The following is a 27,171-nucleotide window of genomic DNA, read 5'->3' as shown; positions in this document are numbered from 1 at the left end:
GTGTTAACAGGACTAAGGATTTTAAAATATACATCAAACAAGTAATGTCCAAGTTCCCTCCAATCTTCCCCAAGGGTTGTGAACTAGTCAGGGCTGGGATTACAGTAGCCTGAAATGGAATTTCTTACCCAAGGCAACTGGAGACATCAAAGGATTGAGGAAAGGAAAGGTCTGAGTAGCAATGCAAAGGCCCAAGGTGGAAGAGTCAAGCCAGAAGGAATGTCTGAAAAATTACTAAAGCTAAACGAGAATGAATGGCCAAAATGAGAAGTGACACTACAGTCAGACATATCGAAAGGAGTATGTGATCAGAGAGATAAGAACAGATTAAATCAGTCGGAAGCAAGATGGGCAAGGGGGATTTGGAGAAAACATGCTGGCCTAACTTACAGGTATGGACTAAGCAGAGGGCATGCAGCACAGAATCTGGGTTCATGGGCTTTGATGCTTTAAGGAGAGAACGGAAGAGGTGAGCACAAGCACACATCAGAGATATTATGGGTTCAGTTCCAGATAAAAGGAATATCGCGAGAAAGTGAGTCAAATGGAATTGTTGGTTTCCTAGCGCATACAAATTATTTTTACACTATAGTCTATTAAATATATGATATCATTATGTCTCAAAAAGCAGTGTACATACCTTAGTTAAAAAATACTTTATTGCTGAAAAATTCCAACCATCATCTGAGCTTTCAGTGAGCCATAATCACTGATCACAGATCATCAAGGTCAATATAATAGCAATGAGAAAGCTTGAAATATTGTGAGAATTACTAAAATGTGATACAGAGACACAAAGTGAGCAAATGCTATTGGAAAAAATGGCACCAACGGATTTGTTTGATGCTGAGTTGTTACAAATGTTCAATGGTAAAAAAAAAAACACAATTTGTATATGTATAATTTGTAAATCACCATAACGTGAAGCATGATAAAATGAAGTATGCCTGTATCATTAAACTATAATCTCTGTTGACTGGATAACATGTATTAATTCTTACCTATTTCAAAACTCCATAACTTAATAGTCTAAATATTGTAAGTCCACCATGAGCCACCTTTGTCCCTCTCATGACAAGGAGTCAAGTTGAAAGGTTGGTGTTTAATTTTTTTCTTTTTTTTTTTTTTTAATTTATGATAGTCATACAGAGAGAGAGAGAGGCAGAGACACAGGCAGAGGGAGAAGCAGGCTCCATGCACCGGGAGCCTGACGTGGGATTCAATCCCGGGTCTCCAGGATCGCGCCCTGGGCCAAAGGCAGGCACCAAACCACTGCGCCACCCAGGGATCCCGAAAGGTTGGTGTTTAAAGAAATTATTCCTGATACCTCTCAAATTCATCTCTATTTCTAAGCTTGCAGGAATTATTCCAACATGGAAAAGGAAACATTGGTTTAATGTAATTGATGTGAGAGAACATAAACATCAATGATTTCCAGATTGTTCTACTTGCTAATTAAGGTTATCCAGTTAAACTTAGGTATCATCTACTAGTCCTATGAGTTGAGTTACCATTTACAGCCTGAACCCAGGGACAGTGAAATCCTACGGCCAGCATCTTCAGTCCTACATAGAGGTCTTCATTGTTTTCCTTAAATATCCTGGCATTTGTGTCATATTCTCAAGGCATCCTTCTACCTCTGAATTGCATGCACATTTGTAGGTTTGGCAAGAGTGTGGAACTATTTTCTCTCTCTGATCTAACTGCTTATACATGAAGTTTTCCCCTTACCTTTCAGCCAGTCCGTGTAGCAAGGGAATGCAATTTAGGATGCTGGTTTTTGTTGAATACTAACCACACTCCATAGTCATCTTTACACGTAGGCAGCCATCACGTATAGGACTGCTTATGCCCACAGTGCTTTGCAGTCCATCTTTTCCTCACTGTTTCATTGTCTTGGGCAGAAAAAGTCATAAAACATTACTGAGTAGTGGCACTCCTCTCTTATATTAAAGATAATTCCATTTTGTGGAGAAGATGTCACTAAATATCACTGTAGAGCTGAACATCAGCAGCCTTTCTAATGGGCAGAAAATGGTATCTTCCCTTCCTTTCTCATTCCCTCAGCTCCCTGTTAATCCCTGTCCACTGTGAGCTCACACTTTTTTTTTTTAATTTTTTTTTTATTTATTTATGATAGTCACAGAGAGAGAGAGAGGCGCAGAGACATAGGCAGAGGGAGAAGCAGGCTCCATGCACCGGGAGCCTGATGTGGGATTCGATCCCGGGTCTCCAGGATCGCGCCCTGGGCCAAAGGCAGGCGCCAAACCGCTGCGCCACCCAGGGATCCCGAGCTCACACTTTAATCCTACTTCCAGCTCTGTCTCATGCTCCCCTTTGGCATAATTTCATTACCGTTTACATCATCCCTACTTTAGGAACTCGCTCCCAGACACATTCTACACTTAAATTTCCTCTCGTGTCTCTTAGCAAAACTCTTTTCCTAGGTTGTATGTTCTCCAAGCCACATTCCATGACACTTTCGAAAAATCAACACATGCTAACATGTGAATATGTCCCAAATAACTAACTTAATACCTACTTCACCCACAAAGTGACATATGGACATTATAAGTCCCCAGAGAAGAACTTATAAGGCTGGAAAACTTCCAGTAAGCATATAGGAAGACACAATCTTTGGACAGTGGCTATGTCTTCTAATATTCTTCAAATCCCTTAAGTGTTTGCTGATGCATTGGAAGTAATATACAGTACTCCACTAAGAGCTGATGGTCTGTTTGTCATACAAATAAGTAACCAATGTGTTTTGTGCTCCTCTGATCTCATTTTTCTTTCCAGGTCCTAGTCATAGTAGTTTACCACATGGTATTTGGACAAGTTAGAGAGAGCCGAACAAGTAATGGTAACACCCTTATTCGGCAAAGGCTTCTTGGAAACAGAATTGGGATAAGCAGATGGTGAATGTCACATTGGATCAGCTGCAATGGATAGACACCATGGAAGAGTCTCAATGGACCCTGTGCTGCCCACCCTTGGCATTAGGCAGTGACGCAGGTCTGACTTAGGCCGCTTTTATGAGTAGCAACTACTGAACACTGTTACTGTTTTTGATGAAAAGAGCCCTGTGGATTGTTTTTGATCTGCATATTAACAAAGAAGAAAAAGACAGGTTATTTCTTGGAAGCAGCAAGAAAGATTTTCCCTGAAAAAAACGTGCAAGATACATCTCTGCTAGAACACCACACACACACACACACACACACATGCCACGCACACATAGAGACAAAACAAAACAAAATAAAACAAATGAAAAATCCTTTCATCCAGAATCTGTGGTTAGCTTTCTTTTATTCCTTCGTATACTGAATATGTGAAAATGCACAACACTCAGACTTGCAGTCTGATCGAGTGATAATCTCTTATAATGTGCCTCTATTTAAAGCAACAAACAGATGGAGGGTTTATGAGCAAGGCTGGTAAAAGTAAAAGCAAATTATTGTAATAGTTGTACTTTTAATAGGATTCCCCACAATCTAAAACATTATTCCCCAAGGAACAAATTGTTCTATAAAATTGTGTTACTTAGGAAAAAGACAGTCCGCCCTGACTTTGCAGAGGCATCAGAGGACTCCGGTTGGCTTTCTATTGCAGGGGCTCTCAAGGCAGGTTGGTGTCCTGGGAGAGATGATACAAAGCTGTCAAGTACTGTGACCTCCTAAGAAAAAGCTCAATGGAAGAGGGTAAAAGGCAGAAAGACCAAGGGGGCAATTGGACATATGAAATAATTCTGAGCTTTGATTGAGTTTATTACCTTCTAATTTTCTACTTTGAAAAAACAAGGTTTGGGAAAGTCTTGCAGATTTAAGATAAGCATGCAACGTCATTTCTGGCTCTACTGATTCAGATCAACAACTCATTCTACACAGCAAATCTTGCTTAACAAACAGTGGAACTGTAAACAACCCAACACTAAGTGATCACCATTATCCCTTTTCAAGAGAAGCGAAACTTGTAATAATTCTATCATTAAGATGAATATACCGTAGTGATGGCCTTTACGTAAATTATAATTAAAGCTAATCTTAATTAGAGTTATTACACCATTTTGGAAGAAAATAAACAACCCAAAGAGAGGGAAGCAATGTGGTCAATAATTCACTCCAAAAATATTTTTTGCCTCCAAAGCTCACATTGAGGGAGACATTCCTGCGCATGATACAAATGGTTCTGACATTAAGAAAAGTAAACAAGTAAGAAAAATAAAGATGGAAAAATTCTGTGGTCAGTTCACAAGTGCTTTTTTATTGTTTGAGGCAGGGTTAAAGCCTTTTATAAAGACAAGGATATATGTGCTGCTAGATTGGATATGACATTGGACTCGTCTAGCTGCCCTTGCACAGAAATCTGGCTGCCCATAATATGCCATGGACAAAACATGTGTGGGTGCTTCTAAACAAAGAGCCAGGGTGGGACCTAAAGCAGCTAATTTAAAGCATTGCCCCAATGCTGTTTTGTAGATCAAACTCAGCTCTGGTTATTAATGGATTTGAGAGATAAAGGCAAACATTTAATATCCCCTAATTATTAATGGCCTTGAGGATTTTGATCTAAATTTGTCTCCATAAGTGATTAACTTGCATAATCTACAAGAGGGCCTCCTGCCAGCCTCACTGCAAGTCATTCAAGGACTGTGTTGACTCAGAGGCCAGAGGCCACGTAAATGGTCTAGAACTGAGAAAGTAGGTTCTTTTTCAGTCCTCAGGGATTTTGAGTCCTTAAAGACTTTTACAGTAGCAACTCTCTAGTTATGTGTTATCTATAACTTGGAAGGACTCTCTTTTCAGGTTTTGCTGTCCTCAAGCTAACCTAGTACTGGGAGATCCTGGACAACGAACACCTGGTCTAAAACAGAAGAAGCAAAAAGTAAATGCTGTTGTGTCAAGAGCAACTCACCTTTCAAATGCCTCCTAGAGTGATTTTACTGGCGTATCAGTACATTAAATGAAATTATAGCCACCCAACTGGTACGATTTTGCTTCTTTTCCTTGTAACATCAGTGCTGGAATTTAGCCAAAGATACACAAAGACCATCTCGTGAGCTATGGATTTCTGTTCTGAGAGGTCTTGAGGAAAATTCAAAGGGTCTATGCCTTCTATTAAAAACTGCTTGGGGAACTAGGGGTGATGGAAGGGGAGGAGGGCGGGGGGTGGGGGTGAATAGGTGACGGGCACTGAGGGGGGCACTTGATGGGATGAGCACTGGGTGTTATTCTGTATGTTGGCAAATTGAACACCAATAAAAAATCAATTTATTATTTTAAAAAAAAAACTGCTTGGGGGCAGCCCCCATGCTTTAGTGGTTTAGCATCGCCTTCAGCCCAGGGCGTGATCCTGGAGACCCAGGATGGAGTCCCACGTTGAGCTCCCCGCATGGAGCCTGCTTCTCCCTCTGCCTGTGTCTCTGTCTCTCTCTCTCTCTCTAATAAATAAATAAAATCTTAAAAAAAAAAAATAAAAAATAAAAACTGCTTGGTCTGGTGGGTGTTTTCTGCGGTCCTTTCTTTAACTTCCTGACCTATCATTCTGTTTTCATCCCCTCACTATCTTTAAATAGCACCCCCAGAAGCAAGCCACAGGCATAGCTGGACATGTGTGTGGTTAAAAATAAATAAATACATACATGCTTAAATCAGAGTCCTTGGTACAACCGGAGCTTGGTGCTGGGAAAGATGCCTGACACTGCCTACTATTCAGGGCAAGAAGTGGATTTAGAAATATACAAAACAAGAGGGAGTCCACGCTTTTGCAGTTAGGGATTTAGGGAAAGCTATTTACTTCAATCCAGGACCTGTAACAACACAAAGCCAGCCATAAATGTATGACCTGGCTGAGAATGGATACCTCCTTTTCTCTGAAAAACTGCAAACCATAATGCACTGCCTGTAACAAAGCTGCTAAAGGATGGTGTATGTTGTGGGGGTGGGGGAGAGAAAGGGCTGTGCAGAAGAGAAGGGATTAAAATTTAAGGTGAATCAGGGAGCGTAGCCTTCCTCTAAACTGTGACTATTTCACTAAAAATAAGCCCACAGCACAATGGCATCAGAAGGATCTCTACTCAATAGGCAGGTTGAAGACACAGTCTCTCTCGCTTGACTATGGCCAGTGAGCATGCTCAGGGAGGCCCCAGGTGTGACCTCTGCTCCCCTGTGAGCAGTGGAGGGACCAGGCAATCTATCATGGTGTTCCTCCTGTCAGCCCTGGTGCTTCGCTGCCGCTGTCTGTCACCCTAGTGGATGAGACCTGCTTAAGGGCAATCATGTCAATCTCTATGTGACCACTCAGTCTAAGGCAGAAGGATGATCTTGACAGGCCTGGCAAAGTCAGCAGAAGGTACCAAAAGCTGAAGTCATAGCCTTCCCACAGAGATGCAATGTGGACCATTGTTTTTTTTTTTTTTTTTCCTTCAGTTTCTTCTTTATTTTTACTTGCCCATTTTCTTTTATTCTCATGACATAGGCTAAAGCATACAGAACTTGCCATCAGAGCTGGTCATCTCGGATAAACCTGTTGCCCTCGGAGTTTTTCCCGTAGTAAACATAGCGACATTTCCCCAGGACACCTGCAAAGAAAATGAAATACATCTTTAGAAGTGGCACAATTGGTACAGCAAGGAAACACAGGCCTAGAAAAACATATGCAACAGGGTCTCAGATCCAGTGGGTAGCAGTAAATGGATTAAGCCCCAGGAGAGAAGGACCCTACTTTCCTCTCCTCAGAGTTGGCATTCAAATAAAATGTCACCAGAGCATAGGCTCCTAGGAATAACATGTTTCCTGGATGAATTCTCTTTCACATTTCAGAGACTTTTCTAGTTTGGCCAAATTATCCTCAAAATAAAGCATAACCCTTTCTCTCTCTAGGTTCCCTTAGTAGAGTTTCTAAAAATGGAAAAGTAAGACTTTCAAGATGGGTCCCACCCAAGTAAAAGATGTAAAACAATTTTCCCAGAATGTGACTCTTTTCAAGTCTTTTATCATGAATCAGGATTATTATCATCCAGGGAGAAGCTTCCAGATCCCAGGAGGCATCAAACACATCTGGATGATCAAGGAACAGTGGTGGTGGTGACAAAATGCCACATGGAAACTAACAAGAGCCTCCAGCATTAAAGGGCTTCTTCTTCCCCCACTCCTTTCTTTTTCCCCACTTGGTTCCACACCCAACCTGAACCCATGGGTAGAACCTATGACCCTAAGATCAAGACCTGAGCTGCTATCAAGAGTTGGAGACTTGACTGACCAAACCACCCAGGCACCCCAAAAGGGCTTCTTTTTATAGGCTGCCTGAAATGAATTCTCAGGTTGGAATGTTTTTGATTTTCATCTTTGGTTTTATTTTAAATAATTTTGTAGCTCCAAGTGCAGTTTTTGTTTCATTCAAGGAGATTGTAGGAGAGTTTAAGTAAGAAAAAACCCTAGAATAAGGTCAAATCTTTTAACCAACTCCATATATATTCTAAACATCTTTAAGAAATCACCTGCCACAGTTATTATGAAAGCTTTGTATGATCATTAAGGGAAATCAGTTTTTCTCAAAGAAAACATTTATGATGACAGTTTGCTTTTTGCCATATTGCTTTTCCCTCTCTAATTTTAGAAAAACTAACTTAAACTCCAGCTTCACAGAGTTGTCTTATTACTAAAAGTACTTGCATCTCTGAAGTGTGCATAACGAGAAAAAAAGCAAAGAAATATCCATAAAACATTAATTCACGGGCCACAAATCTGCTTATAAAATAGCTACCTATATGCATGATTACTTTTTCTATCAGTTTGTTAGCGTGGAACCAACAATCACCATCTATTGTTCATTTGGGGTAAATTAGCACTTGAAATTATCCAGGTTCTTCACAGCAGAAGTTCTAAGTAAATATTTTTGTGATTGTACAAGAGAAGGCTCTCCATTTACAGGACTTTAGATATTATTCTTAAATAAGGATTAAAAATGACTCTTAGAAACTTTTAAGGACAGGGCAGAGGCTCCCCAGTTTGGATGGCTTGGGACAAAGTTGGGAATTACTGGGGTCACAGAATCTTTTGAGAGTTGGCAAAAGGGAGAGGGAGAGTGACATTGTTTCATGGCCTCAAACTGGTCTTGGGCTTGCTCTCATTTCTACTATTTGTCATGTTTCCATGAACCAGGGTACTGCAGACCACTTAGCCATGCTTCCTCCTTGGCCCCAATCCCTAATCTCTGCTTTTCAGAAATTAGGCACTTGGAAACATTGAGTTTGGATAAGACCTCCTTGAAACATTTCTTGGGGCTAAAAATTATTCCTCTGGCTGTTGGCACTGAGCTGCTCCCGTTATTGCACTGTATAATGTGGCACCTGCTGTTGTACAAACATTGTCACCAATGCTGGGAACTGGCCTGTTGGTCAGGCTTGGCTGGTCAGGTTCCATTCCAGGAACAGTATCTCCTACAGGCCTGGGTGGGAGGGTCTCAGATGTTTCTGAAAATCCACAAAGGGCTTCCTTAAATATAATTGACTCAATAAACCCTCAAGAATCTGGAAGGATGAGGCCAACGGATGTTAATTTGTTTCTACAGCACCAGGACAGCATGAATTTTTATAAAAAGAAATGGATAGGGCTGTCAGATATCATAAAGAACACAGTCTTTCTCTTGAGTGAAAGAATGAAAGGCAGACATGCACGCACACATACACACGTGCACACACACACCACCCACTAGTGGGTGCATTCTCTCCAGTAAACCCTCCGGTGTGTTCAGGGATTGAATTTCTTTACTCCATCCTCTCTCCTTGGTAACCATCAACTCCAGATCTTGCCTAGACACAACCTGGATGGCAAATGCCATCCTGGAAACAAGCTGGCTACTCCTGGAACACGGGCTGCAAATGTGGAGGGAGGTGAAGTGTTCTGAGCCATGTTTCCCAGTGTTCCTTTCTGGTCGGCACTGATGAAAGTCCTTTTTAAGGCCTGCCCTGTTCCTTCGGGCCTGGAAGCAAGAATGTTTATAGACGTCCTGGTGAGAGAGGGCTGTTTGATGAATGCAGGAGACTGGCAAGGTGTCAGAGCTTGGAGAATGAGGCAAGGACATGAGGTATTAATATTGTCAATGATCTCTTGACGGGAACACAGATACTGCACTCACCGTCAGATTTAAATAGGCATCAAGTGCATTGATGACAAAAGGGCAGACTTCAAACAAAGGGCTGTGTGGTGGGGAGCGGAGCTAGTCTCTGTGCTGGCAATAACCTGATCTGAAAAGACACTGTCAGGGCTAGCGACAGGCCCAGAATTGTGTGCAGTGACAGAAAACAGAGATGCTGACAGAGATACCAGTGCCATATTATGCCAAGGATATTCTAACACTGTCTGCCGCTCTAACGAAAGCTGACATCACTCCCTATCACTTGGGGTCTTCTCTGTCCGCTCCTGCAGAGCATTTCTCCCCAGACATCATTACAAAACTCACCCTCTAAGTTCCTGGCAGCCCCGTTCGGTCAGAGCACTTGGGGTTAAGGGGCCTAAGGATAACCTCAGTCAATCTAAATTTGGACTTTGCAGGAGGAGTGCACTCATCCCCCTGATATCTCGGCTACTTGAGGTGATCAGAGTGCCAACGTGTGAGGAGCTGTCACCTTGAATAAAATCCTTAAAGGGAAGGCGCTCAGTCTGTGGGCTGCTCCTGGGAGGCACAGAGACAGCCTGGCAGCCAAAAATGAAATCCAGCTGCTGGTGTTCTCCTGGGGAGAAAGGTAGTCTGGCTAGCGACAGTTAAAATTGGCTGAAAGTTTTGAACTCACACCATCTACAACTGCTTAAATTAAGCAAGCATTGCCTCTGTTGAGAATCCTACCCCAGCTCACAGGCAGGAGGTGATTATCCCTCACGTGGGACTTTAGTGTCCAAAATAAATAAATAAATAAGTAAATAAATAAATAACCAACATTAACAAGGAAGGTTAAAAAAAAAAAACAAAAACAAAAAACAAACCTCATGATCTCATGTGTGACCATAGGACTTTATCATGAAGATTATTTATAAAATAATAGAATCTGCTTATAAATTAAGTGAGGTGGCATCGTGTTTCTCTCTTCCCTGCCTCCCCATGGCTCTTTTCTCCCGCCACGGCAACTGCCATAAACTGTGAAAATTACAGAGGGAACAGTTTGCTTGCAAAGAACATTTTGACAGGGAGGCGCTCTGAGGCTAGAATTTGGGAACCCGCTGGTTGTGACTCAGTAGGCGGTGGTTTCCGTGTACATCTGTAATGCATTCACTTGTTTGTATCTCCTCGAACTATAACGTCTTGGGACTGCAGGGGGAACAACACATTTAATGGCATATGTAGTGTTTTTAATTAAAATATCTGGCTTTGGCCATAATAAGTGAAGCAGCCTCGCCATGCATCAGGCCGACGTGTATCTGTCTGCGTGGGGGTTTCTTTTCAGGGGCCCTGAAAAATGACAGTGTGCTGTCCCCTGGGGAATCTTCTCCTGCCAAATGAGACTCCTAATTTTTCTTAAGTAGCCAGCTCTCCCATCACCATAAGCTTTTAAAACTATAATTATGAAAAAAATGTATTGGGAAGAATCTGTTTTAAAGAGGTCCTTTATCTTTTAAATGTTTCCCCCTCTGGAATGGATGTTCTAATTACGCAGGTTAAGTTATGACCTTGGGGCTGCCTGAGGGGTGAGAAGCAGCCTCTTTTCTTTTGATACAAGGCTGTGATGGTGGGGCAGTACTAGAGACTTTGCTGGGGAAGACCCTGAGAGTCCTGAGTAGAAATTCCTTGCACCCTCATCCGGAGTCCAGCAAAGACCCCTGGGTTCCCCAATCTCCCAGATGGCCTTGTACTTCCAGTTGCATTTCTGCTGTCTATTTATTAAGGAGAGGTGGGAGTAGACCTGCATTTAAATCCAGCTCTGACCCTAATGGTTATGGGACCATGCACATGTCCCTCTTCCTTACTGGGCTGCATTCCCCATTTGCAAAATGAAGGCAAGGGGGCCAGATGATCTTGGAAGTTCATTCTAGCTCTGAAATAAGTGATTTAGTGTTTTCAAATGCTTCCCTTATGAAGACAGGGATGTCAGATCCAATGCTGACTGATGGAGAAGACAAATCCAATGGTCAGTTAATCAAAAATTTGATTTCAACTAAGTTAGTTCTTGAAATCCATCCAGCCAACATTCCCATAATACATAGAAGAGGAGTTCTGCTGGACCTCAAAATCCCCAAGGAAAAGTTCTACTACAGTTTGTTCAACCTGTATTTCACACTCAGAGCTGGGAAGGACGTCCCGCAAACTAGCCCATGTCCCATTAGCTTTGATAGGAGCTCATTAACTTAGTAACTTCTGACTCAACAAAGCTCAACTCCAAATATCAGAGTAAGTGGTTGTCCACTTGTATCTTAGTTGTTAAACAATAATGATCTAGACACACACAAACATACAAATACAAAAACTTATTTGATAATGGGGGACAGGTTGGACCAATCAATTCAAATTTGTTAAATAAAATAAAAAGTATCAACTCTATGATCATTATTAATATTAGTTTTGGTAATCACCATTTAAAATGCTATTATCACAAATGTAAGTACAGCTGTGTAATGACAAACAGATTTTGATCTGTTTGTGATCACTAGGAGCTTACAATTAGGCAGCACTACAGCACAGGCAAGGGACAGAGGTTCTTGCAGAACTCCTATTTTCCAATCTGTACAAATAAAGGAACTAGACTGTTCATGGCCTCTGCGGCGGGGGGCGGGAGGGGGGGAGTGATGACAGTGTTGTAAAGAGGTGGATCCAGGGACAGAGAAACAGTATCTTGAGAGTCATTCTGGTCGACTGCAGAAGATTCTAGAACTATGCTTCCAAGTGACACTATATATACCTGTGAATATGCCACCTCTACAATACTCCTTCCTCCCCAATCTCTAATGCCCAGGCGCTGAAACAGTGCAGAGAAGGTGTTCAATAAATACTTGTTGAATGGATAAATTAGCACTGCTGAAATTATTATCTATACACAATTTGAACAGAATCCACAAAGTCAGGAATTTCAATTCCTGAACGCTCATACCTTCACCTCTGCTAAGCCTACATGTCTGAAACATCTTAAGACTATGTACACATTGAGTATGTGCCTTCTTCAAGAAGGGGGCAAAATAACAGAAGGCAACAGTCTCAATTCCTGAGCACCAGGGTTGTTTTTATGCTGAACACTCTCCTCCCACAGAAACAAAGCAATCACAATATCTGGCTGGAAAGAGAGAAGTGAAGTGAATGTTATCATCCAGTCTTAAGAGCTGTAAACATCATACACGGGGAAGGACATTCCCCCAGAAAGCACATTTGTGGGTCTTTGTTACATGTGGGCCGCGAGTAAACTGGGAGCTGGAAGGGAATAAACGCCCACGTTTTATGATCTTGAGAAGTGGCTGGAGCAAACCTCGAGGTCAGCCTGTGTGACGTGCTATCAGCTCTGCTGTGGGTATGACCCTGGGTTGAGCAGAGCTTGCAGGATTACAGGCCCCAGCACAACATCCTCCTTCAGTCAGCTACTTACATACTAAGGCCAAATGAAAAGAAGAGAGATTTTAAAAGGTCTCAAGGGAAGGGGTCACTTAGGAGCTGTTTGTGTGGAAGGAGGACAAAGTCCATCCTCCCTGCCTTGCAGATCTTCCCTTTGTCTGCGGCCCCTGGGAGGAGCCTCAGGCTGGGAAGGAAAGGGGGAAGGCTCCACCCAGCAGAGGGTAGAGGAGTCAGAGAAGGACTTGGAGATACCGTTAACAAAACTTTACAGGTTTTGCACTAAATTTAATCTTTGTACTGGCATTTCCTTTTTCTTTTCTGTACTACTCCAAACTGTCCTTCATGTTGAAATTGTTTTAATACTTGGGCTCAATATTTCATTATTTTGTTCATCTGTGCTCAGGGGCGAGAGAAGCTTCTTAAACTAAGCTGAGGGACCCTGGAGAAGTCATGACACTAACTGTACCTCCTGAAAATCTCCAGGGTGGAGTGCACCACCTGGCAATATGTGTAAGACGATCAATTAAATGTGGAAAGAAAAAAAAAAAAAAAAAACAGAGAGAAGTCAAAGAAGAGAGTGAGAGGCTTCCTTCCCAAACTAGCTAAGTGTGATTTTAGGCAAGGGTCTTGGATTATAATCTGCTTCTTGGGTTGGAATCAGATGCCATGGTTGTGCGATGCTTGCTAAACCCCCAAACACCTGTAAGGGCCCTCGCTGCCTCCTGCATCGACTCGGGGCACAGGGTCCTTGCTGAGTGCTGCAGCCACCCCTCCAACAGAGCTGTGTGGGGGACGTCTCCTAGCCTCACAAGTGAGCACACTCCTGACCTCTTCTCCTTTATTACACAAACATCCCCACGAGCCGTGGGAGTAGGGTGCCCTGCTATGCTGCCCCTGATACACTGCGACGGAGACGTTGGAATTCTCCCATTTTGACCACAAGGATGCTTTGGCTTCATGCTTATGAATATAATAAACATGCAGACGAGCCTGGTGTTTTTTTCTCTGAGAAAGCACTAATTATTCAGAGCGAACTCCATTTAGCCAATTTAATGCCTTAATTGTTAAATGCAAAGTGAAACTATATGCTACTTTTGACATTTCACTTCTCTTTTATCGAGTTTATTTTCAATGGAAGCAGTTCTTTTTCCGTGTATTTTTTACATCAAGCAAAATTCTCCAGCTTTCGCCCGATATCAAAGTTTACCCGGTATGGCTTCTAAATCTGAGAGTCATCAATTTCCACAAAGTCACATTACCGTGAGCAAAGTTTTGCAGATCTGAATTGGGACAGGAAGACTTGTGCCTTCTGTTAAAGTTTAGTCAACTCACTTTATTGTGTGTGGTTTTGGCTCATTTCAGTTTTATTTTGTTTTCCCTATTTCCACCAAGGCTAATTTCTCCCCATGAATATGTACAGTTTTCAATCTACCAACAAGATATAAATCTTGGTCAGTTTTCTTTCCTTTCTTTTCTTTTCTTTTCCTTTCTTTTCTTTTTTTTTTTTTTTTTGATCCATAATAAATTATGTTATGTGCAGCTTTAGCTGCTCTCAGTTTTATTTTGGATTGGCTCTTTCTACTTGCAATGCTTGTTATATGTTAAAGTAAATGATAGTTTTTATTCATTTCTTAGCACAAACAGTGTGCAGGACAAAGATCAATACGTTGGATGCACGAGAGAACCCGAAAGGTGGGGTTATATGATGTGCTGCTTTCTACCAAGCATTGGTCAACAGTATAAACCACAGTGTGGGCCACACAATCCAAGGGTTAGGATGCATCTACACCCCAAAAGAAAGCTGACCCCAAGTATCCGGCCACCTAGCCCTTCGAGAAGAGGGCACCTGGCCCCAGTGCTCAGTCCTGTCTGGGAGGCCTCCTGGAAGGTTAAACGTTGCACTGAGAGAGGACACATTGCATAGCCTGCTTACCACACAGAGGCTGGGCCTTGTCAAGCCTCACCTGCGTGTTTGCAGGGAAGAAAAAGCCAGGGAGGGAAACCAGTCAGCAGAGAAAGGATCTTGGCACTGCAGGTGGTAGGAATGCAAGGCTGAGACGCCAGCCTCCCGGCCTGGGGGAGGCTGCACAAACCATCATGTGACCGGGCAGACAGGTTGATGGGTGACAAGCCAGAGCCTGTGGAAAATGTGCTCTGGGCTCCCGGGGCAGCTGAAAATGAAGCTTGTCATTTTAGAAGAAAGGAAGGAAGTAGGAAAGGAGGAGAAAAAGGCAGGACCCATTCTTCCCTCACAGAATCTGTTTGTGGGAAATGTAAAAGCTGGTCCAACTCCAAGAAATAACTGCACCTTTGAGTGGCCCCTCAGTAACCAGCTCCACTGTCCCACCTTGAGCCCCTGGTCCTTGCCCTCTGGTGGCAGCTTCCGGGGCCCTGCCCAGACCTGACCAGGCCATTCGGAGTCCTCTCCACATAGAGGAAATATTAGGCTGATGGAATTAAAATTTATCTGGCAGCAGATGTTTCCATTATGTGAATCCTGGAAACAGTCAACGTGCTTTTCCTCAGATGTCAATGCTTTTTAAATCGTGTTGTACCAGGGGTTGTTCAGGTAGACAGAGACTGATGGGAAGAGTCCCAGGGCTGAGGGTAGGCTTACTGGCTCCTTTTTAAGCACCATTAATATGATTGGCTCTTATCTCTACACATGCTGTATTTCTATCAAATAAGAATATATATAGATATATATGCATATATATATCTGAGATAGATATATGCATATCTATCTATCTGTCTACCTATCTATCTATATATCAGAAGTCAATGCCATAGTAAAGATTTCCTCGCTCCAACCACATCCCCCCATTAAAAAAAAAAAAAAAAAAAAAAAAAAAAAAAAAAAACCCTGCTAAATCTTCTCAGCAATCCAAATTTTGAGTTTTCTTCTCAGGTTACATTTGTGTGTGTGTGTGTGTGTGTGTGCCAGTTAAAATGAAGCCAGAAACAGTTTTTATTTTGAGTTCCTAAACAATGTTTTATTTATAAACTCTTACAAGAATACTTTATTTTGCCATGCTTCCTAGCAAGCTTAAGCACAGAATAGAAAAGTTTTCTTTAAAATTATTTCCTTAATGGTACTGAAGAATTCTCATTGAGACACAATTCAAACATCTTCATTTTAGGTCAAATCTTTTGTTTTATAATGGTAGAAAATGAGGTTCAAAGTGGTTTCCCCAAGGTCACAGTGCCAGACCAGACATCCATGCAACTGTACCTGTCGAGTCTCTGAATCATAGGACACTGCCTTTAAGATGGGGGAGCGCTTCAAAGATCCATCTGACATAGGCCGACTCTTACCTACTTTTCCACTGGGAGAAATTGAATCTTCAAGGCCTGTTTGGTGTGAGCATGTTCCCCTACTCCCCATCTCTGTATTCTAAGTGGGGTTTAATGGATTTGAGATGGGCTCGATTCCAAAGTGCATGCTAAGATGGAATGCAAATCTGTTCAGATTCATGAAGTTCCCTTTCGTGCTGCTTACTGATGGACATCATATAAACCAAGCTGTCAATCAAAGTGGGCAGCGGTCAAGTGGTATGGCTTCATTTTTCTTTCTCAGTGTTCTTTTTTTTCTTTTCACTGAAGAACTCAGAAATATTTCAGACAGGAGAAAAGAAAGAAAGAAAAAGTTCACCCCTTCACCACCTCCACCATTTCCACCATTATGTGGTCCATATTCATCTTTTCCATCTCCCATCTGAAGTCAAGAGCATTGCCACTAGAGGGCAGCATGAATTTAGGAAAAACAGCAGCTTTCTTTAAAAAAAAAAAAAAAAAAGATGGCAACTATTCAGGAAGGGCCATTAAAGCCACACTGTGCTTTTGGTCGCCAATTATAGGTTCTGTAATGATCAATATGTCACGTTTGCTCAATATATGCTGAAGGCTTTCTGGAAATGGGGCTACCAAACACCCACCCACACCACCACCACCCTTTTGGATTCCTTTAGCTTCGATTTCAAAGACTGATTTTCTTTGCCATCAGTTGCTCTAATTCATCTTCCAGGCTCAGGGGTTGGGGATGTTCACATAATAGCTGCATAAATGTAAAGAAGTATGCAAACTAATAAGCAAAGATAAATTCCTGCATTTCCTAGAAAAATATCATTTTTATTGCAGAAATTCAAAAGGAAATATGCTACCCAATGGTATGGAGTTACCAATCATTATGATAGTAGAAAAAGTAGAAAACTAAAAAAAGAAGATAAAATAAAACTGGATCAATAAAATATGCAAAAGGTGTGTACACTCCATCCACACAAATCATAACTGCCTAAAATTCACCCAGCCATCATCTTCCCTCTTAGTGTAGCTGATCCAGACTAATCAGAAAAGAGAGGCAGAAGCAACTGAAATAAAAATAAAATAATAATTCCAGCTTCTCTTTGGCCACTAATTGGCCCCCATCATTAGTCTCTGGTACTTGGGTCCATGTGTATTTCCATGCCTGACATCAAATAATCACCTCTCTTTAGGAGAAATGAGAAATGAGGTTTCCAGGGATTTCAGGCTTATCATTACTTTTCAAATAGTAATAAAGATATGACATTCTATGGCATGACATTTTAAATTAGAATTTTCTATTTAAAAGCAATGAGTAGATTCAATCAGAGAAGAGAGTAAACAAAAATCAGTGTAACTAGACTAGGGGAAGGATTGCTGAGTGCAGGTGTGGCTCTCCATCTCAGCTGAGAGACCTCTCACATCGTCAGTGAAGCAAGTATAAAATGGCTCTCACAGGCTTTCTTCCCATATACTTTCTTTCCTCATATAACAGTCATGTGATTGACTAGCCACTAGGGGAATGTTGGGTTCCAGTTAATTAATTAAATTATCTCATTAACTCGTGGCTAACTAGAAACCTTTCTGAGTTTTCTCTCACACATCAACACTATGTAAAACCAAAGTCAATTTCATTGTCTTACCAGGTATATCACAGTGACCACAAATGAGGATTTCTCTGGGCATCTATAGTGAGAATGATACAGTTTAGAAGCTTAGCTGGGGTGGGAAGACTGTTCATTGAACATTTCTCAAGGTCTTAGGATCTCCTTTATATATGAGTTCCAAAAGGGCAGAGATGACAACTTTTCATCCTTGCTTCATGAGGCCTAGGGCATGCAGGTACTCAATAGATTATTTTTTAGTGTGGAAAAAATGAAAGAATCCTAGAATACAACTTGCCCTTGCACCAGAATCACCTGGAAGGCTTGATAAAGCAAATTGCTAAACCTCATCCCAGAATTTCTGATTAGTAGGTCTGAGACAGGGCCAAGAATTTGCATTTTTGTTAGTTCCCAGGTGACAGGGACACTGCTGATTAGGGGGTGCCACTTTAAGAAACAGTTGTTTCTTAAACCCAAAGGGGCTCCCGTTTTTCCTTTTTAAAAAATAAAATCCCTGATATTAGCTTTTATTCTTATAAAATTAAGATCACTCAAATTCAAAAACAGAAATCTAGTTGACTAAGGGTCCTGGTGTATTGAGTTTTAGTAAATGCAATTACTGTCTCCACACAGCAGTCTGAAAATCAGTGGCCCCTAAAATTAATAATAATACTACTAATAAGTATAATTATGATAGTTGCTCCAGCTCTTTAATAAGGAAGAAAAAAAAGTTTAAACTTAGGTGACATGTAGACTACATTAACAGAAGAAAAGGAGAAAGGAGATTTTTGGATGAGTGGAACTGAACCTGCAAACCATAATTTATGAAGTATAGGGGAAAAAAAAACTTGCCAAAAATATTTCCCAGAGAGTCTTTAGCTTTCCTCTAAAAGGACAGAATCTTAAATGAACAAATCAGAGCAGTGGGGGGTCCTCCTGCAGAGTTTGAATGGGAATTTTGGCTTTGCTCTCAAGCACAAATTTGCTTTTGGGTTTCAGATCTGCTCCTATTAGAAAGCTCACATCAAAAGTGGGGAAAACATCCACAGTTCTGTCTAATTCTTCAGGCTAAAATTTCTCAAGAGAGTCAATGAAAATAAAGACAAGTTGCTTTTTTTTTTTTTTAATCCTTCAAGCTACAAAAAAAAAAAAAAAAAAAAGGAAAGAAAGAAAGAAAGAAAGAAAGAAAGAAAGAAAGAAAGAAAGAAAGAAAGAAAGAACACCTCTCAAATAAAATTAAACAGACCCAGTAACAACTGGGTTTGTCATAATTCAAACTCCGTAAGCACTGGGGGAAAGACCTTCCTTCTCAGGCCCATCAGTCCAGCCTCCATCTGCCCTTCATTAGAATCCAAACAAACCTTTCCTGTCCTGATATTACTATAATCTTTCCTAATTCCAGGACACTCTAAATTGCTTTCTCCAAAAGGTATCTGCTGATATATGAGCTAACTGAAAGAAGTTTGCATTATGTGTTAAAAAAAAAAAAAAGCAAAACACAAAACAAACCACTTAAAGTATGTTGTTGCAGAAAGCACAGCATAATTCTTGGGCACCAGCAAATCTCAATGCCAAATGCCAAAATGTTTTCATTATTTCCTGATCTTTAACTTCCCATCCTCTAACCTGCATTGGAAAAATAAAAAAATCACATATATGCTAATGCTAATGAAAGAAACAATAGGTTAAGTAAGAATTAATAGTAGAAAGCAGTTTATAAGAGCAATATGAACCTCTTGCACGTTTTTTTTTTTAACCAAGATAAAGACAAAGTAAACAGCAGAAGAACATATTATAAGGGCCTTCATTAGGGTCAGACTCATTAAAACTTAATGAAGGCACCAGAGCCTCTCCAACAATATTAAGAGGGGTGCGCTTTTTACCTATCAGTGGAATGGCCTGTGTTGGAGAGACATTGCTGACAGTGGGTGGTACCAGGTGTTATCTGTCTCTGGAACATACTACTTTGATGGCTTGGGATATTACCCCTTTTATTTGGCTGGCTTGAATTCGTCAGGATTCACCCTGTGGTGAGTTAACATGGCTCCATATTGAAAAAAAATTGCCCATGGGCCAATGTGAGCCTCGCACCTAATAGAATACATCTGGCTCTGACAGTTTGATGCCCAGCTCTGAGCCACATTCGGCAACACAAATTAACAGCGTAGACATTGCCCACGCTGAGCAGGAAGTAATAACCTGCTACCTGCTACTTGGCCAAAATCTCATTATAAGCCATTACGGTAATTGAGGGCCAAGACTCTGTGGATATTAGACTCCCCGAGCGCCAGTCGTTAGTTCAGCAGAAGAAAGACTCCGAATGGAGGGGGCGGTGGGGCAGACTGAGGAGAAACTGCTTTGGACCAGAGCAGGAATTCCATCCACAGGGTTCTCTGTGTTTCTGGGAGATCTGTGAGCTGTTTCTCTTCTGCCCTAAAGTCCACAGAACCTCTGGCAGGGGGCGGGGGACAGGGGGGTCAGGACTCCAGGAAGCTGACGTAATTCTTGGTAGGCCTCCAACAATGCTATACAGTTAAAATTTGGTTTAAATGAATAATGAGGACAGTCACAAAGGGACAAAGAGGGCAAAAGAAGTAAGGATGCTCCAGAGTAATAAGAGTAGAAGCTGGGATAGAGAGAGGGGAAGAGGGAAGCCACCCATTTCCCCAGAAGATGTAGCCTCTCAAGAATTACTGCACCTCTATGAGCTTCCATTCTTCTATAGCTAGCAAGGCCAGCCCTCTTGTCCCATAAGGCTGGCCCTCTTAGTCACTGTCCATGGTTGGCCAGATAGGGATGAAACAGTTGGGTTTGGTAGAGGGAAACAGGGCAGAAGTCCAATAGATCAAATAGCTGATCAATTAACCTGAGTTTTGGTACCATGCGGATGGTTTTGGACTGTAGTAATCTTGACAGCTATCAATAAACATCTCTTAGAAAGAGTTAAAGAGGGCCAGGGAAGGTAGTAATTGAAAATACAATAAACAGTCTCCAGAAATTCCTTTTTATCCCACCACATACAGGTCTCCACCTGCACCCCACACACACCTCAATAAGAACCAAATTCTCCAATTATGGGAGCATGTGTATGCCAGGTTTTACGTTGATTATACTCAGGAGTATCCTAAAACTTCTGAGTGCCAGGTCTTTTCTAGAAATGATTGAAAGCCTACTTAACAAATCTTCCTGGGCATCCAGAAGTTTCCACTGCATCCTATACCATGTCTCAGTGAAAGGGTTCTTGGCCTTGGAATTTTGAAAGAGTTGGTATTTGGGGGAAAATAAACACTATGGTGGAGGAGAGAGGGAGCTGCTGAGCACAAGGACGTCTGAGAGCAGCGGGTGCGCACTCAGAACACCCTAAGACAGTCTTCCTGCCTCAGCCACACCAGCCTCAGTGTTTCTCTTCACCTAGAGGGTTAAGTACAAGCTGGAGCCTACGAAATGGCTGCTGTTGGTACAAGTGAGGCCTTCCCTATAACTAGATCCTTCAGGAAAAAACAAATTAATCAACAGCGAGCTGAAGTGGGTTTAATGATTGCATTCTGCATACAATCAGCTTTTCCCTTTTCAAGGGCCATCAATATGTCAAGGGAAGACATATCTGAAGGATATAGCTCTTAACATCAAGGTTATCTATTCTCCACAAGGCTCCCACTCCTTGCTGGGCTGATACTCCACGCTGCCTGTGTCTAACATTTTCATCAACTCTGCAATCAATCAAGGTAATAATGTTGTGCAAAAAATCAATTAACAACGCAATTAAACTTTCCTTATTATCTCAAAGGGCTGAAATAATACCTAAAGGGAAGATAGACTCACTGAACGCAGACATCCATAATCCAATGTGAAAGTGAATTATGAGGTTGGACAGATGCAGGCATGTGCGGGTGCTGTTATTTTCCAGGGGTTATATCTCATCGTGGCAGTGGTATCAGTCAGCCCCAATCCCAGACCCTAAAATTCCAAATTACTTTTAAGAAATATATGATGTGCAATATCCATTTCATATTCTCTTTTAAAGATAACCCCCTCCCCTCCAAAAAAAATTGAACGGCCATATTATTCAAAGACAAAATGATCTTTCAACAAGAACATAAAATATAAAAGCTATAATAACATTTACATCTGTATAGCACACATCTCTGTAAATGCAGGTCATCTATTATACATAATCTGCAGAGCCTAAGAGGCCCGGGATGCGGCACAACATTTAAAACCCAAATGCGTGAATGTGCAGACTCCTATGGGATGGCTGTGGCTTCCCCCAAGTGGAGGTCTCACCCATGCCTGCCTACACACACATGCATGCTCACACATACACACGCGCATGTAGAAGCATCCGGAACAACGGAAGTATCACTCATTTAAAATGAGAATGACTATATTATTTAGCAATTACACTCAACTTGCCCTGAAACACTGTCCTTAGGAATCGAGCATTTATAGTACATAAAAGAGATGACTATTAACCTTTTGCTGCAGTGAGGACTGTGAAGGGCTTGGAATTTCACAGTGAAATGAGATACATGGTAGAAGAAGAGAAAGGGGTTCTCTGACATTTACAGAGCTCACGCTCAGGACCCACATGCAAAATAGTCTGGTACCAAAAAAAGATAGAAGGGGAAACGATGACCAGAAGAGGGAAGGCTAAACAAACAGAAAACAAACAAACAAATATCATAGCAAAAGCCAGCAAACAAAAAGTGATGATCAAATATTGACATTGTTTGAATATCCTCTTAACTCTTGGAAATAAAACACAACCACACTTAAAGGATCAATACAAACAGATGTCAAATGCAAATGCCCAGACGAAAATCACCTCCCTACACCCGTCCTTCTCCATCATGGCACCAGAGGCTTTCCTCTGGCGGGGTGGGAGGAGCTCACAGCATATATGGAGAGTCTAGGAGATCCCTGGAAATTTATAAGGAGCCAAATGAACTGATCCAGAGAGGCACAATTCCAATTTTGGGCCTCAGAGAGTTAGCTGAATCAGAATGAGGAAGTATTTTGCTGTTTCTTTATCAAACACGTTGCTACGTGAGCTCTAGGTTTCGGTAACACACAGCCATTCTCCTAGTGGGTAGATTTCCACATATGGCACCCTGAGTTGTGCACATATTGGCGCTTTAAAATATCATTGCTTAACAATGAATTTCTTTTTTTGCAAGTCACTCACTTATAACAAGGACCTATCTTCTTAAGCCAAGTTTCCCCATTTTTAGCACAGCAAGGAGGCAGGATTGAGCCCCAAGTACAGATGTACATGAACAGTAAAAAAAAGACAAATGCATACAAGTGCTCACTCTGTAATTTTTTAAGAAAAATAAGAAAGCAAACTGTGATGTACTTTTTGGTACAGAATTTCAACAGAGAAGTTGAACAGGTTAGTGAATCCTGCCATTCCTCTAACCTTAAGGAACATAATTAATATGTTTTCATTTTCAATGACTATATTGTGTGTGTATCAACTGGAACTGCTCCTGCTGTGTATTTGATTCCACTGACGATGGGGTGGGTTGGATTTTAAATGATGTGTGAGCACTTCTGTTCTTTCCGTGCTCTGGTTTATGTGTTATTCATGACTTGCATTACAGACATGGCTGATACACAGATGTAAATGTTATTAGATCTTTTGTATTTTAAAGGCTTTGTGAAAGGCTCCTTTGTTTTCAAATAATTCTCTTAACCACCAAAAATAACCAGTAATACATGACAATGTCTTGGGAATTTTTTTTCACTGAATTTTCTGATGAAGAGATTTTCTCCTCTCTACTGCTATTTTTTTTTCATCAAAATAAAAATATGGGATAGGTTGGCAGATGGAAGAGTTACATCTTCATAGTACCAGTCAAGAGCAAGTTTATGTGTGTTATGTATGGGCATACACAAATGTGTGTGGTGTGTTTTGTGTGTATGTGTTACATGTGCGTGTTTGTGTGTGCACTGTTATATGTGTGTCGTAGTCTTGCAGTAAACTGTGCTATACATGTTGTATGTATTACTTTTGTCTGTGTGTGTCTTGAGCATGGCTGTTTATATGTGCACATGGTGTGTACGTGAGTGTGAATATGTTGACATCATTACGCCAGATCACAACTCAAAGTTGCCAATTCTCAGTTGCCTGCCAAAGAAGCAGTTGCCTTACTGCAAATTGGTATCTGACATAATTTTTAATCTGTTTTCACTTTACTCCATCCTCTTCACATTTCTTAGGATTGCAACAGAAATATCGCCGAGGATAAACCTCTTCATACAGACAGCACTTAATCAGTCTGTGCCTCTTACTGGCTCACTTTTCTTTATTGATTTTAAATTTAAACAATGCTCTGAGGCTGAACAATGCACCTCCACAAATATAGCTGACTTCACTGAAGGAGGCCAAGAAAGACAGAGATGTGTGTTCAGTACTGAGCTTAGTAGCCCAACATCTACTCTAAAAGGAAAAGAAGGCTCAGGCCCTCTCCCATCCTCAGGGCAGTGGGAGTACTTGCCTGATTTTAGAAAGGCCCTTTTTAGAAATACAACAAAGGTCATCTCAACTCTGGGAAATGTGGAGGAGTCCAGAGATCAGGTTCTAGCTCCGTGTCTGTAGTATGTGTCCTGTGCAACTTATTCAATTTTTCTGGACCTTGGTTTCTTAGTGTCTGGAGAAAATGTTTCTTACTTCTGTTCCAATGAATATAATCCCTATTATCATCTCCATAAATATGTTTCTATGTTATACATAGCTCATATGGTGGACCCAAAGATAGAGACCTTTCTCTTTCCATGTCCCTCTCTTCCTTTCCTTGGTTTGTCCCCTTCCCTCCTAGAATATCTATGACCCTCATACTCCCCCTTGCTTTTCTTGGGGTTTCAACTCCGGAATTAAAATATAACTGTCCTCTTTCAGATACATGTCCCTTCACAACTTTTCAAAGAATCAACTAGTTTTCTGATCACTACTTCACGTTAGGATATTAACAGTTGATGATGAAACAGAGTTTCATCACTTCAATAAAATATTTTATTTTTAAATACAGATACATTAAAAAATAGATGAACTGAATAAATCTTCAATGGAATTTCAGGCAAAACAAGTAAGTGGGTAAACACTATGTGCCAGGAACAACTCACAATACCCAAAATTAAGAAGAAAAGGAAAAAGAAGGGAGAGATTCTTTTTACATTTGAAGTACTGATAGGCCAATAAGTGAGATGATTGTCAAATAAAGATAGCTACAATAAAATCTGCTATAATAATATGCATAAAATGTTACACAAACACAGAAAAAAGATTAGCTCTACCTTGGGGAGGGATGAGGTGAACAGAATGCATAACTTTTTTTCTCTATATGTATTTCTCTTTTTACTTAAGCTACAGATATATTTGTTGTTAATAAGTTCAACATTACAGAAGGCATATTTAAAAACTTATTACTCCTCTTAAGGCTTCCATAATCACCTGATATACAGTGATTCCCAGGATATACTGCTGGAGAATGTGAAGATAGATATAGATAGAGCTATAGAGATGATAAAGATGTAGGTTTTAATGTAGATATATAGATCTACAGAGATATAGTTATAGACACAGTGTAGATGTAGACATAGGCATACAGATACATAGAGATAGAGATGCTGACACAGGTTTGTGGATATATATATATGTATTTATATAGATATTTATATAGATATAGATGTAGATGCAGGATATATTGCTAAGTAAAAATGCAAGGACCCAAAAAATAAACAAACTTAGTTACTTTTGAGTAAGAAGTAAAAATAAGATTAAATAAATAAACACACCTCTTCATCTATGTTTTTCGAATAGGAAAATGTGAAGGATAAACCACAGACTAGAAGCGTGACTATGTGTAGCAGGAGAGTGAAAATAGGGTGGAGGGCATCAGGATGGAGCTGAGACTTCTCTGAATATATCTCTTTTTATTCATATATTTTACATATTCAAAAGTGAATAAAAAAGGATGGAAAAAAGTAAACCCTACAAACTAAATACAACTGGGGAAAAGATGAACCTAATTGCATAGCAAATCAATAACATAGTGACACATGAAAAGAAAATCAAGTAATTTTGGAACATGGTACTTCAACTGCACACCTGAGTGACATATATTCTGAGAAAGAAAAAAAAGCAAAGAAATCTTGAGTTTTACTTAGTAGGCTTATTGTTGTTAGTGTTATTACCGTTATAATTCACAAATTATTTTGTGTATTGTAGGTAGAGCAAACATGTAATATACTTGAAGTTATTGGCAGTTGGTGTTTTCACTGTGAGAGAAGGAAATCAAAGAATGAATGAATAAAGATGTAGTAGGAAAAATAATGGTTCCCAAGATGTCCATCTACACTCTGACCTCCATAACTTGTACTACATTACTTTATATGATAAAAAGAACTTTGCAGAAGTGATAAATGGTATGGACCTTAGGTTGGAGACATTATTTTGGACTGTCTCTCTGGGCTCAACCTAATCCCAGGAGTCCTTAAAAAGGCAAGAAGCTCCCTAGGCTGTGATCACAGAGGTAGATGTGACCAGGATCAGAGAGATGCAACAACACCTCTCACTCCGAAGGTGGTAGAAGGGGCCTGGAGCCAAGGAATGGGGGAGGCCTCCAGAGCTGGAGAAGGCAAGGAGATGGAATCTCCACCGTGAATCTCCAGACAGGAGCATAACTCTGCCAACACCTTGATTTTAGCTCATTAAAGAGCTTCTTTAGGCTTCTGACCTATAGAACTAAAAGATAATGAATCTGTGTTATTTAAAACATTTGGTTTGTAGTAATTTGTTATGGTAGTCCTAGAAAACTAAATACAGAAGATGATGATGGTGACAATGATAATGGTAATGAAAACTGCAAGTCTAAACTAGAAGAATCTATAAGAAATTATTAAAACTCACATATGTATGAATGTGTGTGCATACATATATGTGTATAGGACATTTGGCACCTCAATACTGGTTCTCCCCAAAATATTTCTACCCAAAATAACCAGGATGTGGGACGGAAACGTACAATGTGCCTGAAACTTCTTGCATTGGAAAGCAGGTCAAGAACACAGAAGGTGGCTTGAAGATCCTCTCTCTAGCCAAATTTGGCACTATTTGATATCAAAATGAATAATGAGAGTAATCGGACATATTGAATGAACTGAGAAAAAACTATGAGTTGATAATAATACTTAAGTCCATAAATAAATATAGAGAAAAATGCCCTTATTTAAAGAATGCCAGCTAATTAATAAAGAAGGAATGCCAACATTGGAAAAGTCACCATATTCCAATGCAATAATTCGAATAAGTATTATCAACAGATGCTATAAGTATTGGGTGAAAGTTTATTGGAGAAGAAAATATTCACACAGCCTTAGACTGCCACTTTTTAGGGTACTTATTAATTATAAAGAGGAATATATACCTTCAGAGTGGATCAATATGGTAGTAACCACATTAACCAAATGATCAATCAGCATTACTACAAAAGAGATCATTAAATATGATGTGTCTCTCAACATCATGAAATACACTCACCATCACCTACATTTGCCAAAATGTTAAACCTGAATCAAATTATGAGTGAGCAATCAGAAAAATCTCGAATATGGGAAATTGCACAGTGACAGTGACTTACTTGGCTTTTGAAAAAGCAAAAACAGAAACCTAAATGTCATGAAAAGCAGGAAAGGAAGGAGGTGTGCTCCAGTATACATGAGAATCACCTGAAGC

General features: G+C 40.6%; 1 protein-coding gene across 2 annotated transcripts in view; it reads right to left on the bottom strand.

Annotated features, from left to right (window-relative positions):
• Positions 1-6,463: 6,463 nt before the first annotated feature.
• Positions 6,464-27,171, bottom strand: part of LRMDA (leucine rich melanocyte differentiation associated) — a 1,014,859-nt gene continuing 994,151 nt past the window's right edge. For both annotated transcript variants that reach the window (XM_038534451.1, XM_038534450.1), the window contains one exon: positions 6,464-6,580. In XM_038534451.1, the coding sequence (XP_038390379.1) occupies positions 6,501-6,580 (80 nt within the window). In that variant the 3' untranslated portion in view covers positions 6,464-6,500. The remainder of the gene's footprint in view (positions 6,581-27,171) is intronic.

The sequence above is a fragment of the Canis lupus genome, chromosome 4 (assembly GCF_011100685.1).
Source record: "Canis lupus familiaris isolate Mischka breed German Shepherd chromosome 4, alternate assembly UU_Cfam_GSD_1.0, whole genome shotgun sequence".
In the NCBI taxonomy this organism is placed as follows: Eukaryota; Metazoa; Chordata; class Mammalia; order Carnivora; family Canidae; genus Canis; species Canis lupus.
This window is presented reverse-complemented; position numbering and strand designations above follow the sequence as displayed.